The sequence below is a fragment of the Neoarius graeffei genome, chromosome 25, assembly GCF_027579695.1.
Source record: "Neoarius graeffei isolate fNeoGra1 chromosome 25, fNeoGra1.pri, whole genome shotgun sequence".
In the NCBI taxonomy this organism is placed as follows: Eukaryota; Metazoa; Chordata; class Actinopteri; order Siluriformes; family Ariidae; genus Neoarius; species Neoarius graeffei.
In genome coordinates this window covers 4,031,595-4,049,234 of record NC_083593.1, presented here as the reverse complement: position 1 = coordinate 4,049,234, position 17,640 = coordinate 4,031,595, and the positions used below count along the sequence as shown (strand labels likewise).

Here is a 17,640-nt window from a genome sequence, read left to right as displayed (position 1 = left end):
GAGAAAGGAAAACACTGCATTCCAGCATAAGAACCTTATCCCATCTGTGAAACATGGTGGTGGTAGTATCATGGTTTGAGCCTGTTTTGCTTTATCTGGGCCAGGACGGCTTGCCATCATTGATGGAACAATGAATTCTGAATTATACCAGCGAATTCTAAAGGAAAATGTCAGGACATCTGTCCATGAACTGAATCTCAAGAGAAGGTGGGTCATGCAGCAAGACAACGACCCTAAGCACACAAGTCGTTCTACCAAAGAATGGTTAAAGAAGAATAAAGTGAATGTTTTGGAATGGCCAAGTCAAAGTCCTGACCTTAATCCAATGGAAATGTTGTGGAAGGACCTGAAGCGAGCAGTTCATGTGAGGAAACCCACCAACATCCCAGAGTTGAAGCTGTTCTGTACGGAGGAACGGGCTAAAATTCCTCCAAGCCGGTGTGCAGGACTGATCAACAGTTACCGCAAACGTTTAGTTGCAGTTATTGCTGCACAAGGGGGTCACACCAGATACTGAAAGCAAAGGTTCGCATACTTTTGCCACTCACAGATATGTAATATTGGATCATTTTCCTCAATAAATAAATGAGCAAGTATAATATTTTTGTCTCATTTGTTTAACTGGGTTCTCTTTATCTACTTTTAGGACTTGTGTGAAAATCTGATGATGTTTTCGGTCATATTTATGCAGAAATATAGAAAATTCTAAAGGGTTCACAAACTTTCAAGCACCACTGTAAATGAGAAGCGAAGTGTTGAGTGAGAAGGTAATAGTGAACCATAATCCATTCTTTACTGGTGTCTGATATCATGGTCAGGATGAAGATGTGCTCCATGTATCCTTAAACATTTTTTTTTTAAACCAACTGCTGTCTTCTGATGTCATCAATGTGTGTGTCAAACTCCTCCCACTCCTGAGTTTTCCTTGCCAACATTCACTGCCATTAATTAATTAACCCAAATTTTTTAATTTTGTAATGGAATTAGAAATCAGTCAAAAGGCATTTTATAGAACGGCAAAAACAGCAACCGTATTTGTATTGTATTTTTAAAAAAATTCTAATTGTTGTGTTTTTATTATTATTTACGTTTATTTCAAGACTGGAGACAACCTATTAATTTGGCACAATTTTTTTCCCCAGAATATTGAGGCAAACAATGTAATTTATGCTCCTGTCTGATCAAGTTGATGTCGCGTTGGAAAGGCACTCCGGATGGGGCGGAGCGCAGGAGTTTAGAAAACTGGATCAGAGAGATGTGTGATTTTAAATGGGGTAAGAAAACCGGCTGGAACTCTGACTGACCGTTGCTCCATTTGAGTAAAACTCAGACGTTTGACAAGGAACAAATGAAGAAAGCGCCCCTCCTTACACGTGCAACACCATCTCCCTCCAGTTCCCTCCAAATCCACATCACCAAAACACACATCGGGGTGAAGAAGCCTCAATGCTTTATTGCCTTCACGTCCTGCTTGGAGTTTCGTGCATACGAGTTGTGAGGTGGTGATTATGACGTGTGTATCCAAGTCGTTTTGATCGGGAGGAAAAACGGACAGTGTGAGCAGTGTTTTATTGTGTTTACTTTTTTTTTGTGTCATCAATGACAGGAAGTTTATTTTACTTGGAAAGTTGGGGTTCTTGATTTGAAAAAAAAATGTAATGATGACATTGTGATGGCGTTCATGTGCCTTCACTGCAAAAATATTACACTATTTCTGACAGGACATTAGTGCATTAGTGAAAGAGGCGGCGCTTCCTGAAGTGTAACCTGAAGTGTAGGGACGGTTCTTTGTCCTGATTGGTTGAATGTTTATGGTCCACATCTAAATCCATGGGGGTCACCAGAGACGTCATGGTTTCTCCTCTGAGCAGAAATTTCATTAAAGATGCACAAATATAAGGAGAAACTTTTGGTGTCTTCAACATCACTGACCTCGCCATTTTTAAAAATTATTTTCGTTGTAATTTGTTTCTATGTCGAGTCGCAGAGAAACGACACGCAGTTGCCAGTAACCTGCTGACAACCAGCGTGAGGCAGGAAAACGCTCAGCATGTGAATTCAGGGTTAGATGCATGTAGAGAGAAAGACGGCGGGAAAAATCGGGACAAACGCAGGAGGAGGGAAACGCCAGCGCTTTTGGTTTCACGGTGACTGAAATAAACACGCCGAGGGAATTGGGAGTGAAGAGCAGAATAAACACCAAACACACACACCGCTCTAAAACCAACCGCTTCAATATTTCAACTCTTCAATCCTACAATGTGTTTGTGGGGTTTTAGGACATCTTTATAACGCACACACACACGATCGAAACATTTACTACAACAGGTGAGAAACAGGAAGTAACACAAGGCTTCAGTGCCAGTCTCTACCACAGGTGTTTACAAAGATCTGCAGTTTAACACACACACACACACACACACACACACACACACACACACACACACACACACACACACACAGAGCAGTCCAAAAGTAAAATGTCCATGAGACATGTTTTCCACGAGGTTTGCACCTTGAGTTGATGCTAATGTTGCTAACAAGTAATAGAAGCTTATGGCCTTCAGTTTCGTCAAAATAGTCACCGACTCGTCTCAGGAACAATATGCCCTTTTTAGTGGTTTTTCTAGAATATTTTTGTGGTCCTGTCATGGCAGAATGGCAGTAACGACTGACTCATACATGTTTTTTGCAGCTTTATACAGAAATATGAAGATAAATGTCTGAACTTGTATGATTTTAAAAAACTGGAGCGATTTTCATTTCCTTCAGTAACAAATGAAAGCGCTTGTGGATCTGAGGATTAGATATAAATATTGCACATGTATAAATATTATTTTACTATATTACTCAGTACTGTAATATTTAACAAGTGTTTTTATTTATATAGTATTAACTATGAATTTTATTTATTTTCGTCACATTGGAATACAACACTGGGAAGCTAATGGCGTTTTGCGAGCTAACATGTAGCTCAAATCTTTTATATAAACCGTGTAAAAAATATCCAGTATTATCAGGAACGTCAGCATTTCTCTCAGATGTGTTGAAAAACTGCTGAAACGATACCGAGAGAGACGAAGAATACACCGTAATTACATTTAGCACTGACTGTTAACTCAGCCCCGCCCCGCCATGCCCCACCCCGCCATGCCCCACCCCCGTACCGGAGCCTGTGCTGGTGTCAAGTGACATCAAAGTGTGTGTCGATGAGGAAAGTGATTCAGCTTCTGGAGGATGATTTTATACATATGCACACACACACACTTAGTGTAATATGCTAAATTGGTGGCTATAAGCTTCCCTTATTTGTTAGCAACATTAGCTTTGTAGCAAACTAAAGACGCACAGAACACATCTCAGCCAATCAACGACATGTGTGATAAGGATGAGTTTCCGGGAAGGAAGGAAGGAAGAATCTTCAGTCTTACGAAGTGTGTGTGGAGGGGGGGGGAGTGTGTGTGTGTGTGTGTGTGTGTGTTTTGTTCCAGGTCCCTCCTCATACTTTATAGTAGATGTTAGCCGGACTCTGAGGAGGCATTTCCTGTACAATGTAGACCGGATGTCCGTAATCACCGCTGACCTTCTCATAGTGTGGGCAGTAGGCGGAGTCAGAAGTCCGCAACGGGATGATGATGTCACTGGGCTCTGTGCCGCCAGTGATGTTACCCCCTGCCATGACTCCTGTGTTTCCTGCAGTGTTGGGCCCGCCCCTTCTGGGCGTAAGGGCGGAGAGAGACAGGCTAGGCCGCTGTGTTTCTGAGTGTTTGGCTTTCCTCCTGCGGTAACACACCACCCCGATCACTACGGCAACCAACAGCAAGACAAAGGCTCCACCCACTGCACTGAAGATCACCACGGTGACCGAGGCTGAGATGGAGCCGTCACCTGTATCTATCTCGCCCGCTTCGGCTCCGTTTACGCTGTTTGGGGAGTCTGCGCCGTGATCTGAGAGAGAAAGAGAGACAGGAGTAAGATGGAGAATGAGATAGGTGATGGAGAGCAAACAAGAGAGAGAGAGAGAGAGAGATGGAGTGATACAGGTGACGTTAACAGAGACAAGTGGGAGAGTGAGACACAAAGAGTGATAAACCTGGAGTTTTGCTGCTGGAGTGACCCGGATCGGGTTTTGGTTTGGGGGGCAGTCCATATGCACCTGCAGGAATGACACACACACACACACTATTCTATTAAAGGTGTAATTATATTACACAAAAAATATTACTGAATAGAGTGTGATGATGATGATGTTCATGATGGTACATACTCTGTCCCACTTTGAGCACAACCTTCATCCCTCGTGTTGCACATGCTCCTCCTCTCATGCTGTCTAACCCCTGCCTCGTCCCATCAGAGGTAGCTGAGGAAGAGAGAGAGTAGAGTGTTGGAGACGGTGGCAGTGTGAGAGACAGGTGAAATTACCAGACTAGAGAGAGACGGGTGTTGGAGGGAGAGTGAGACAGGTGAGGGAGAGATACAGGTGAAGAGACAGACAGACGGAGAATGTGTGTGTAGCTCTTGCTGAGTTAAACCTCCATGTGAGAGTGGATGTGAGACAGTGTGCGACTTCGGTGCTCAGTGGAGTCTTCCCACTGCTTTCTGACACGTGTGTGTGTGTGTGTGTGTGTGTGTGTGTGTGTGTGTGTGTGTGTGTGTGTGTGTGCGCGCGCGCAGCCTTTCATGACAGCTGATCTCCTGTAGAGAAGGAGAAAACGGGTCACACACTCCTTGTGGCACTACATGAACACTTACACACGCTAACACTCACAGCCTGCAATGTCTTCTCACACACACACACACTTGTAAGCTTTAAAACAATCTGCAGCTCTTGGTTCTTACTTTCCTGTGTTCCTTTGTACCACAGACACACATCATGATTTTATGCAATTCCGACGTTCCGAATTGGACTTATAAGTTGGAGAAAGTGATTGATTTTTCTCACTCGGTCATGAATGCAGCATTTATACCATGTTGGAACACGATGATGTGTTTGGCGACACTTGAAACTTCTTGAGTCTTTTCAGTGATATTTGAGTTCATTCAGTTAAATGATTCATTCTGATTCATTCAGTTGCACAGCATCTTCAGCAATGTTACTATAATAGTTAATTATTGTTGCTGATTATCGTTTATAATGTGCTTTATGTCTCTGTTTAGAAAGACACTGTACTGAAACACATGAGACTCTCCAGCTTTGACTGAATGAGCTTGAACGATTCTCACTAAACACACTGATTCAAACCCTGACATGCTGAATGACACAGCAGTGAATCTTGTCGTTTCCAAAAGAATCAGTGAATCAAACGCTGACCAAAAGAATCGTTGAACGAATCGGCGAATCTTCTGGTCGTGATCGAGAACCAATCCCCTCTCTAACACTGACTATCTGAATGAAAGGATTTATTATGAACAAAAGAATCACTGAATCAAACACTGATGAATCAATGAATCATTCAGTCAGGCCCAAGATTCATTTCACTCTCAAACCCCAACCTGCTGAACAACAAAGGAGTGACTCTGGGATATTCGAAAAGTACTGAACTAAACCAAAGCACCAAACTAAAGTGTCGTGATTCATGACTTGTTCAGAAAGACTGAATCACAAATGAAACGTGTTTGAACAGCGTATACAATAAACAGTGTAAGATGGCGTGAATTCAGGCGCAGCAGCAAAACCCCTTGATTTTTATCTCACCTGACACACATCACTAAATCATTTGGCTTCTGATTTTGTCTGGAAAACATCCAGCTTTCCTTCGCCTGCAGCTCAGTGCGTCATGTTGATGACTTCGTTAGCAAATGTGCTAAAAACTGCAACTCCGCTCAAAAAAACAAAACAAAAAAACCCACTTGGCTCAAGATTCAAAACACTAACGCCTGCAGCAGGCTAGCGTCCAGGACAACGCTAAATCATGCTAGCACAAGCCCACTCACCAGCGCGCTCGCTAAAAATCTTCAAACAGTACACACATACACACACACACACACACACACACACACACACACACACTGTAATATCAATAACACACTGACTAAACTTGATCTTGCACATGGAGGAATAACTTTCACTCTGTTTCCTCTTCTTTCAGTATGTCTTGCTCACTCATTCCTACTTCTTGTCTCACTCTCTCCCAAACTTCATTTTGTCTCTCTCTCGCTCCCATTCTTCTCTCTCTCCCATTCTTCTCTCTCTCCCGTGGGTGAAGCTGCAGGGGTGCGAAAGGAGGTGTAGGAACAGCAGGAGAGAGAGAAAGTGATGGAAGGAACAAGGCTGAGAGCAGGAAAGAGGAAGGAGAGAATCACATGAAGGGCTCCTTTTTAGGGAGAGCACGACAGGACAAAAGGGGCACGCACACACACACACACACACACACACACAAGGATGGACGATGGCGTAATTGAGATGATGATCCAGACTGACGGCGGATGAATAGAGAGAGGGAGAGAGAGACAAGTTGAGAGCAAAAAATGGAGAGGGACAGATGGAGAGACAAAATGGAATGAGGTGGTGAGAGAAATAAAATGGAGTCGGACCGAGATATAGATAAAACGGAGAGAAAGAGGGAGAGAGACAAAGTGGAAAGAAAGAGGGAGGGTAAGATGAGAAGAAACAAGTGATGGAAAGACAGACAAAACAGAAGAGTATGGAAAGATAGAAAAACTGATTGGAGAGAGAAAGATGGAGAGACAGACGGACAGACAGATGATACAGAGTGGGAGGAGTGAGAAATCGGCATTGTTTTCTCACTCCATCAGGCTCTTAGAAACAATGCTTTTATTTTGTTTTTATCGTCGTCATGTCTGTCAGTTTGTTTATAGCATGAGGACACGTCGAGCCGACGTGGATCGCACTGTAAGCACACGCACAACTACACAACTCCTCCTGAATCAAGGCCGGGGTCATCGTTGATGTTTCTTCAATTCTACAGTTGTTTCCAGCACCTGAATATTCTAAAGAGGAGCAGCAAGATGACATCATCAAATAGCGCCAGATAAACAAACACATGGTCATGGACTCGATCACAAACCGCCACGTTACTGAGCTACACCGTACATCAGATAAGTATTTAAGGGTGTATTCAGACCAGGATAGTTCGATAGTTCACTTGCTTTGGTCCGAACCAAATGTTTTTTTTTATTTTTTCATTTTGGTGCGGTTCGCTTTCACACTGTACATTTTAGTAAGCGGACCAAAATCTGTCAACAAAGCCACGCGCCCTGAGGTCGTTCAGCTATTGGTCAGAGACGACACGCGCACAAAGCGTTAAGTTCAAAAGTAGTCAGGGAGGATAGCGCTGATGAGTGCACATCATGTTGTGACAGTTCTGGCTCTTCACGCAAGTCGCTAGTACCGCCACTTTTTGAAAGAATGTCCCTGATTTTAATGTAGGTCTGACGGAGTTTCTTCACTTTTAGCCGACATTGTTCTGGGGAGCGCGTGAACCCCTTCTCCTTCATTTTCTCACTGAATACAGCAAACACGTTGGCATTTTTGTGTGTTCTCTCCAAAAGCTCAGATATGTGGACATCTGCCCATATATCCACAAGGGTACGCGTTTCTTCGTCGGCCCACGTTTGCCCCCTACTCATTTTTTGTACTCTGTAGTCTAGCCTGAATGACTGAACGACTGTTGTAAGGTTCCCTTGACAACCGAAACAGTGTTTGCACTTTGCGGTGGAGTGTCAAGACTCGGTTTCCCATAATGCTCAACAAACGATGGAAGCTCCCGAGGTACAAAAAAGCAAAACTGTCGGATTAGGTCCGGTCTGCTTTCACACCTCCAAAAGGTCCGCACCAGGGTTCCTTTGGTCCGGACCGAGTCCGACCTTGCAGCTCGGTCTCGGTCCGCTTGTTTGGTCCGGACCAGAGTTCGGTGGTTTGTATTCAGACCAACCCAAAAGGTCCGGACCAAGGGAAATTTGGTTCGTTTGGTCCGGACCAAACAACGTAGGTGTGAATACGCCCTAAGATTTCATCCTCTCATCAGGAGATCACACCATAGCTAGGTGTGAGTGGGCGGAGACAGCTTCCTAGCTTAGCCCTGTCAATCAGAGCTGCACTGGCCAATCATGGCTGCCTGATAGTTTGCACAAACAGAACAGGATTATAACATGTAATACTAATTTTTAATGTAGCGTGGTTTGGTTTGGGACGCACGCACATGGTTTCCACAGATGTAAATTGAACCTTAAAAAGGTTGCGGAGTCTTGTGCAGAGACAGGCAGCGTGTCCCTGCGTACTCTGTGTCCATCAGCCCATAAACTGCAGTTTAACAAGCACACTTCCTGCGTTATTCTGCACATTCTTAAGCAGCAAATATAAATCATTAATGATCTACAAGGAAGGAGTGAGAGAATAATAAATACTGAAGAGAGATAAAGGGGCTGGAAGTAGACGGAGAAATTAAGTGATGGGGAAAGTTTTTGGAAGTTTAAAAACTTTTAAAGATGTTAACACAGAAAAGGGTAGAGAAAGAGCGAGAGAGAGAGATATGGAGAGAACAATCTGAGGGTGAAATGCTTAACGGTTTTCTGGGTCATGTATCTGTCAGCTCGACTCGAGAGACTGCAATAAATGGAGAAAGAGAGGAAAAAGAGAAATTTAGAGGAGGAGAAAAGAAAAAATAAGAGAGAAAATCCAAGAGAATGAGAGAAAGACGAAGGAAGCAAGAGATGGATGGACAGATAAGTGGATAGATAGATAGATAGATACATTAGTTATGGTCTCTGCTGCTTCCATGGATGTGTACACACACACACCCATAAGCAGTGATGCCACAGCTTATATAGAAAGACTCAAAATAAAGCTGCATTATGGAGAAGCACGGAGCAGAAATAACACGCACCGACATCTCATTCTCACATACAGAGAGAGAAAGAGAGAGAGATGTACATTTTTAGGTGGTTTAATAAATCGATCACTAAAGTATTTTATAAGTTATAAACATATACAGTTTTATTCAGCTGAACTTTTGTTATTTTAATGAGATGCTTTCTGAAAAAATTGTATAAAAGATGCATTACAGTATGATAAGTCAGAACCATCATACGGTAAGTCAGTTTAATATATTTGTTTCATTGCCATTTTAATAGGACATGATTTATAGCTGGTTCAAGGAGATACAATTTAATATCATGTGATGGTCAGCCTTGAGGAGGCCACACCCCCTTCACTGTGACTGAGCCGCACAGGTCACGCCTCCTTCACAAAGTCGAAGAGCAGAGATTCAGTGGCAATGCCTTCTTCATGAAGACTGACACATGGCTCGCACGCGGAGGCTACGCCTCCCTCACTGAGGCTTGCACGCGGAGGCCACGCCTCCCTCACTGAGCCTTGCACGCAGAGGCCACGCCTCCATATAGTGTCCTGGGTGGAATCAGTTATTGACACAGCAGTGTTTAATAAGTGATGCAGTATTCAGAGTTTTTGTTCCCAGACTCATGGAGCCGACTGAATGGTTCTCTTCTCGCTCGTGCATTATTTATGAGAAACTCATCACGAAAAACACCAAATGCACACTGCAGTAATGTAGCACTTAGCACAGGCTATTTAAAAGCTTCTATAATTTTCCCCCTATGGAAGAACCTGTGCGTGTGTGTGTGTGTGTGTGTATGCATGCATGCATGCATGCATTTCCCTTTGAGGAACTTTTTCGGAAAAGGTCAGAAATTTTATGTTTCCACTCCAAAAATAAACTTTTTAGGAACTTCATGGTGTATGATGTGGGATTCAGGGGGATCTATTGGCAGAAATGGAAGACAGTATTCAGAAGTGTGTTTTCTTTAGTGTATGATTAACCATAACTATGAATCGTTGTGTTTTTGTAAGATTAGAACAAGCCCTTTATATCTAAAAGGCAGAGATCCACTTCCACTGCTGCCATTTTTATACAGTAGCCCAGAACAGACAAACCTTTGCAGAGTGACTTTGGTGTTTTTTATAAGCGGCAGCGTGAATCCAGAAGGAAGCAGAAGAAGAAAGAAGATGAATTAGTGTTTGCTGGTGCTGGCTAACAAGTTTGAGAACCAAAATTTTTAATTTATTTTTAAAATGGAGGATTGTGGCGGCACGGTGGCGTAGTGGTTAGCACTGTCGCCTCACAGCAAGAAGGTCCGGGTTCGAGCCCCGTGGCCGGCAAGGGCCTTTCTGTGCGGAGTTTGCATGTTCTCCCCGTGTCCGCGTGGGTTTCCTCCGGGTGCTCCGGTTTCCCCCACAGTCCAAAGACATGCAGGTTAGGTTAACTGGTGACTCTAAATTGAGCGTAGGTGTGAATGTGAGTGTGAATGGTTGTCTGTGTCTATGTGTCAGCCCTGTGATGACCTGGCGACTTGTCCAGGGTGTACCCCGCCTTTCACCCGTAGTCAGCTGGGATAGGCTCCTGCGACCCTGTACAACAGGATAAAGCGACTGAAGATGATGAGATGGAGGATTGTACTTATTTATTTTGCATAGGAGAAAGCAAAGGAGCATGAGTCCTCGACAAAAAGTGAAAGCATGAAGTAAAATGAGGTTGGAGAGATCGGGACGGGTGATGGCAGGAAACCAGGATAAACGTTGGTGTCCGTTCGAAGATGGAACTCACTGAGGGACAAATGTTTTCTGCTGGACCAGTTGAGCCTCTAACCTAAATGCAGTTACAAATATATTGTTTGATACCTTTAGCTAGAATATAGCTATGGAATTAGTTTACCTTCATCTAAATCAATTTCATTCTGAAATGAAAAATGGAGCTTTCTTTTAATGATCAATGTTTGTCACATTCTAAACATTGGAAATGGAGCCACTTTCCATGTAATTTTGTCCTCAAAATAAAATTTTGTGGTTCCTTATACTTGATTTTCATATAGTGAGTCAAACATGAATAAAATCCAGTTTCCATAACTACAGAATGGAAAAATTGGGGTGATTTTTCAAATATGTCATCAAAAGGTGAACTGGAAGATTTCATTGTCAGTATTTTTTGCCAAATTAGCAGCAAGTTGGGCAACACAATCTGTGTCCTCAGAGTATTTATAGCATAAGGGGTGTGTGTGTGTGTTCAGATGTAAATTGGCCGTGCTGATCCACCTCGTCCTCTCCCTCTAACCTCCAGAAGGTTACCACACTGTAAAAAATGATTTGTTGTTTTAACTTCAGAAAGTTAGTGCAAGGGCTGCCTTAAAATTTTGAGTTCATTGAAATTCACATAGTAAGTTAAATTGTTGTGAACTTACTATATTAATTTCAGTGAACTCAAAATTCTAAGGCAGCCCTTGCACTCATTTTTTTAAGTTAAAACAACAAATCATTTTTTACAGTGCAGGTGGTCTACCCATTATTTGACACTTCAAATGGAGAAAAAAAAAAGTATGCTCCTAACGTTATCCATAAAACACACCACAATGCAGAACAAGTAACAATAATATTTACAAGAAATAAAACACCATCACAACACAGAATACACCGCGCTATTTTATGTGTAAGTTATGACCTATAGTTTTACAGACTAAAAAATGAAAGACAATTTCTAAATATCTATTTAAAGTAACATCAGTCGACAGGTGACTCGACACGATGCAGTCGTAGATGATAATCATTTTGGAAGGATGCTATAGTCACCTGATAGTCACTGTACGTTTGGAAAGGGAAGGCGGGGCATTCAGTTAATTGCAATCTGCATCCTCACCACTCGATGCCTCTAGATCAGACCTGGGCATTTTACGGCCCGCGGGCCGCATCCGGCCCTTTGGTTCATTCTGACCGGCCCGCGTAAGGTTGATTAGAAATTACAAAATAAACGTATTTTCTAATTTTACCTCATGCATGGACTGAATGTGCATTGCTTTTATTTTGAAGTTGTGTTCAACAAAAACGCAATGCGCACGACATGAACATGACATGAAATCCCACGAAACCTAATCCTGCGATAACTACTTCCGTAATTTGTCCAGACCAACCACAAACTTGCACGTCATCCTTCAAACGGTCCAGCCAATCACATAGTGTGACGTCACCAGCAGGCGCCGGAGCCCGAGCCGATCTGTAGATCTGATTCCTACACCGAATCGACTGATGATCATCTGTCAGCTGTGCATCACATCTCCACCTCAGACATTCAACCTGACTCTGATGCACTCGTTAAAGACCAACAGAGACGAGATTTCTCTCACTGAACAAATAAAAAACTGAAAAACACCAAATGAGGTGATTAGACTACAAATGCGGGCATCATTATTATAATATGATGTATCTTGCTTGATATTTGGAGTAGAAAGACAATATTGTGATGTCTTTATTGTGTTTGGGGTGAATGTGACTGAAAAAAAATGCTACAAACGTTCACATTTTGTTAACCATTGTTTTGGGAAATTTGATTGAATAAATGACATTTTTTGTAAGGCAACCTCGTTTCTTCCATACTCTTACCAGTCTTAGCAGCTTGTAAAAACAATGATATTTATTGCTTTATATAAAGAAATACAATTAATATTATGCAGAATTTAGTTCAGCCTTATGGTCCGGCCCTCCACAAAATTTTCTGTTTCTCATGTGGCCCCATGGAAAAAATAATTGCCCACCCCTGCTCTAGATCCTACAGTATGTAGTGTCCCTTTAAAGAATTTTAGATGTCTTTCCATTGGAGGAATGCTTTAGGCACGCTGTTACAACAGGAACTTTTGCTGGGGCTTTAAATGCATTTCCAGAACAGGAACCTTTTCGAGGTACTTTGGAACATATTTCCATTTGAGGAACTGTATCGGTAACTTGGGAACTCTTATCAGCGAACTCAAGAACTTCAGTTACTGTTCCAGGAACTCCTTTAGGAACTTGAACTGAATCTGAGGAACCAAGGGTGATTTTTTTTTTCTGGTTTTTCTCCAGAGTGGGAAATGGAAATATTGAGGTGGAGCTTGAAATACTAACCTTTTTTTTTTTTCTTGGACCTAAATGTTTGTTCAAGCTAGCATTAGTCTGCTACCAAATAAACTCCATAACGTTATATTCAGAGGTTGTCATTGGAGTATGTGAGCTAAGCATAAATAGCTAGCTAGCTAAAAACAACATAAACCTACGAGAGTTATGTGACTGCCTGAAAAACGTCATATAAACGTGAGACAGTTAAAGTGAGGAAAGAAACTCAAGGACACACCCAAGCTTCGATATGTTTGGCATTCTGTCAATGCTACACAAACATTTCTCACATCAAGGGATTGATTGTGTGTGTGTGTGTGTTTTGGGTTAAAGTGCTCCTTTGGGAACTGCGAGCACTCTGCAATCGAGCGTTTGATCTGAAACACTCCGAGCGTTCGTACTCAAAAACAGTAGCAGTTTGGAATACATCCAGTGCAAAAAGCTCTAATCTCAACAACACCACCACCACGCACACACACTAAACACACACGCGCACACGCACACAAAGCCAAAAGTCTAAGTGCACTTCCAAGAGCTGTTTTTATTCCAACATTTATGCTATTTTTGTCGAAGCTTCTTTCTCCGTCAGTCCCTGTGCTCACTAATATGATATGAATCTGAAAACACAACACTGCTGAAGGGATTAACATTTTTAAGATTAATGTTTCTAAACCAATGTTTTAAAGACTTATCTCTTCACCAAACAAGACGAAAATTTACCAGCTACCCCAAATGCTGATTTTCTTCAGACCGGTGTATACATTGCAGGGCTTTGAACCGGAATTTTTTTCCTATTGGTTCGTTCCGAACAGAAACGGAATTTTAACGTTTCCGGTTTTGGGTTCCACCATTAAATAGACATTCCCGAACCGGTTAGAACAAAAAAATTTCGTTCCCGGAACGGTTAATTACGTTCCCTGTCAGCTGTTTAACAAATGGCTATAAAATTATGTCTCGGACTCATCCAGCTTAAGCCAAATGTAGGCTAATTCTATTACAACCTTCATTAAATAAGACAAGAAATAATTCAAAACAATTATTATTTCAAATGTTGGCGATTTGGATTCTCAGTATGTCTTCCCATCTACACAAACAGAAAAAGTGCCAAAAATGAAAGATAATTCGTTTAGTGTGTTACCAAAGGCTAGTCAGGCCCTATAGAGGGCTACCGCATGACGTCACCACGCCGCGAGATTTTGTTAAGCGCCATATTGGAAGACCAAGTACACATCTATGCAAGTACATACATTCATAACAAACTACAGCTGAAATGTAGCCAGGGCCGGTTCTGCCCTAATCTGGACCCGGGTGCAACATCGCGCAAACCCCCCCCCCAAAAAAAAAAAACCACACCAGTCTAAATCAGGACAACCATCACATAACTATAACTATAAACATTTTATATCAACTATTTTAACTAAATGGGCTATAATAAATAAGCCTGCAGGCAGCCACGGCGGGCTGCCTCAGAAAAGTAACCATTTGTCCTACCTTAAAACTCGTTTTGCATTTTCTGCCTCCTTTTTTGTATTTTCGACCCTCCGTTTATTTTCTTTCCTTTTCTGAAAACCTGATTTGTGTCCAGACATTTTGTTCTGCTACCAACGAACTAACTCGTCAGGTCTCGTCTCTCGAGCCCGCGATGATTCCCGTGGGAAGGGCAACAACTGATACATTTTTACAAACAGCCAATAAACAGCCAATAGGGAGGTTGCATCGTTCAGGCTCTTCTTTGCTCAGAGACACTCAGTAATGCACTTACTCACTAGTAGTCCACCTTCCCGCTCTCTCCATTCAGTCAGCGAACGTCACACAGGAAGTGAACCCCAATGGGTCATAGAAACTTGCGCAGTCGAAGAATGGCTATTTGTAGGCTACAGAAACTTTGAAGAACGAAATAAAAACCGGTATTAACCGGTTACCATTATTTTTAATAAGCGTTTCTGTTCCGGAACATAAAAAATAATAAAGTTTCTGGTTTCGTTTCTGTTCCATGTGAAATAGAAAAAGTTCCCGGTTTTCGTTTTCGTTCCTTGAACCGGTTCAAAGCCCTGATATATTGATCACTCATAAAGTGTAAAGCGCGCGCCTGTTCCTGACACAGCTCATTTGCATGTGGTGACACCCACAAAACTCCATATAAGGTAAAATTCACAGAGCTTGGAGCATGAAATGAGCGATCAGGGTAAAGACTGAGGCCATGTACACATGTAGCCGGGTATTTTTAAAACCGAACATTTTCCCCCCCTCCGTTTATAAAAATGTTTTATCCACACCACCTCGTCTTCGAAAAAAATCCCTTCCACGCATAACCGAACATCTGCGTTTTCAATCACATTCATAAGCATTCCAAACCTGTAGATGGCATTATTTCCCCAAATCCTACCCCCTAATCACATCAGAATAGCCCTCTGCTGGCGTCACTTCCGCCTAAACATAAAACATGGCGCCAAGCTCGTTCGTCTGGACAGACTCGGAGACAGAATTGCTTCTAAACACAATTGTGGAGTATAAACTTCAAAAGACGCAAGAAAACGTTGATTGGGAATCTTGTCAGTAGTTGGGCTTCTAAAATTAAACATGTAAATAGCACCTGCACAATAATTAACGCTTTCAAGGCACTACTCCGATCCATTACTCTTTGTCCATGCTTAATCTGGCTTCTGCAGTAAACAAAGGTCGCACGTTTGACGTCAGGGCAGATTTGTTGTCATTTTTTTGGCGCAGATTGTGACGTTCTAAAACACAAAACTCCGGTTATCTCTGTCTACACGAAAAGGCATACACGGAGTTTTCAAAAATCTTCACTTTGCCCGGAGTTTTTTTAAATATTCGTTTTTGATGTGTTTTCATGTGGATGACAGGCCAAAACGTAGAAAAATATCTTCGATTTAGCAGATACCCGGCTACGTGTGGACGGGGTCTGAAAGGCAGAAATGGAAATCATTTTCCTTCACTGTTGGGGCAATAAGACGATATAAGATTTATAAAGGAGTGTTAAATCTTCCATCAACTGAGATGTTTATGGCTCTGCGCAGACGGACCGAACCCTCCTCTGTTTATACACCGCCATTTCTTTTGTCATAACTGAATGGCAATAATGTTTTATTATATCCTTTAATTAATGGCAGTCAGATAAACCACTTGTTTTCACTTAAGGTTCTGGATGGTTCTCTTAGTCCCTGGTGTCATGAACTAGCATGAGGATGTGTTTGTGATAGAGACTCGAACTCTTCTGTAAGTCGCTCTGAATATTATATTTACAGCTAAACAATGTCATAAAAATAAGCAGAATAAACTCCACTGTATAATCCAGATATAAAAGTGCATGCAGATTAACCCATGCAGATTATTCAAGCTGAAGTCAATCAAGTCAGCGTTTACATTAGTTAGTCATCTTATGTGTAAATTCTCTCACGCACACAGGAGCAAAAAAGGAGAAGGAGACAAAATATTTTTTTCCAGCATTTACAGGATGTTCATGAATAACAAATTCCTTGTGTAAACGCTTTACAAACAATTTATGAATAACTCCGCTCTCATCCAGCGTGATAATTGAGGCCCGATGTAAAGACACACGCTACGGTCACACTGCAAGGCTTAATGCTCAATTCCGATTTTTTTGTGAAATCCGATTTTTTTGTGAGGTCGTTCACATTAACAAATATATGCGACTTGTATGTGATCCTCAGTATGAACGAAAAGCGACCTAAAAGTGTTCCGCATGCGCATTGCAGGATACGACGACGTCACACGCAGTGAGCATGGCCAGTGTTTACGGAAGTAAAACCGCCCGGTTGCGGTATGACCCATCCAATCTAGCTTGAATAGCTGCATCCCCCCAAATGGAAATCAGCTCCCTAACCTCTGCGTCCTTCCATTGAGAAGATTCAGAACCTTCACAGCCCGAAGCGTCCCTCGCATTGATGTCATGTGCAGGGGCGCAGATACGTTTTTTGAACTGGGGGGGACAAAGCTGCCAGCAAACCAACCCCAACCCCGATATGCCTGTCAAACTTGTTGTTAGTAACCATAGCAACCAAGCTCGAGCTCGCAACCTGTGCAGTCTGCGCAGCTCAACCAACCGAATATCAGTCTTTGTTTTGTTTTATGTGAGTTGTTGCAACTATGTATGTACTGCTGTGCACCTCAATAAACCGAATGGTAATTAGTCTTTTGATTTTTCCGTGAGGTTTGCCTTATGCAAAGAAAGACAGCATAGACGTTTTTTCCTCCCTATAAGTGGGGGGGACCGAACGAAGTGAATTTAAATCTGGGTGGGACGAATCCCCCCCGTCCCACCCTCTATCTGCGCCCGTGATTATGCGCCATGTTGTTGTAACTTTTTTTGAGAGACCCGCCACCTACTTCAGCGCAGAACAGTGACGTTTGTGGCTCGTTGATGACGTGTAAGTCGGATGAATGCGACCTGGCGGTTCAGACTGAAGTCGCATATGAAAAGAGCGGATAGGAATCGGAATTAGGACCACATATCCAAACGGCCTGGGTCGGATTTGAAAAAATCGGATCTGTGTCGTTCATATTGTCAATAAAAGATCGGATACAGGTCACATATGGGCGAAAAGATCGGATTTGAGTCACTTCAGCCTGCAGTGTGAACGTAGCCACAGTGACTCTAGAAGCGAGACAGAATTATCCGGAATGTCAACATTTACCTCAGATGTGTTGGTAAAATTGTAATAAAATATTCAGAACAACTAAAATTATTATACAGTTAATACACTTAG

At 42.3% G+C, this 17,640-nt stretch overlaps 1 protein-coding gene across 2 annotated transcripts in view; it reads right to left on the bottom strand.

The window, feature by feature from the left end:
• Positions 1–2,216: 2,216 nt before the first annotated feature.
• Positions 2,217–17,640, bottom strand: part of efnb3a (ephrin-B3a) — a 38,572-nt gene continuing 23,148 nt past the window's right edge. For both annotated transcript variants that reach the window (XM_060909346.1, XM_060909345.1), the window contains exons 3-5: positions 4,268–4,360; positions 4,094–4,156; positions 2,217–3,948 (exon numbers count right to left, since the gene is read on the bottom strand). In XM_060909346.1, coding sequence (XP_060765329.1) covers positions 3,500–3,948; positions 4,094–4,156; positions 4,268–4,360 — 605 coding nt within the window. In that variant the 3' untranslated portion in view covers positions 2,217–3,499. The remainder of the gene's footprint in view (positions 3,949–4,093; positions 4,157–4,267; positions 4,361–17,640) is intronic.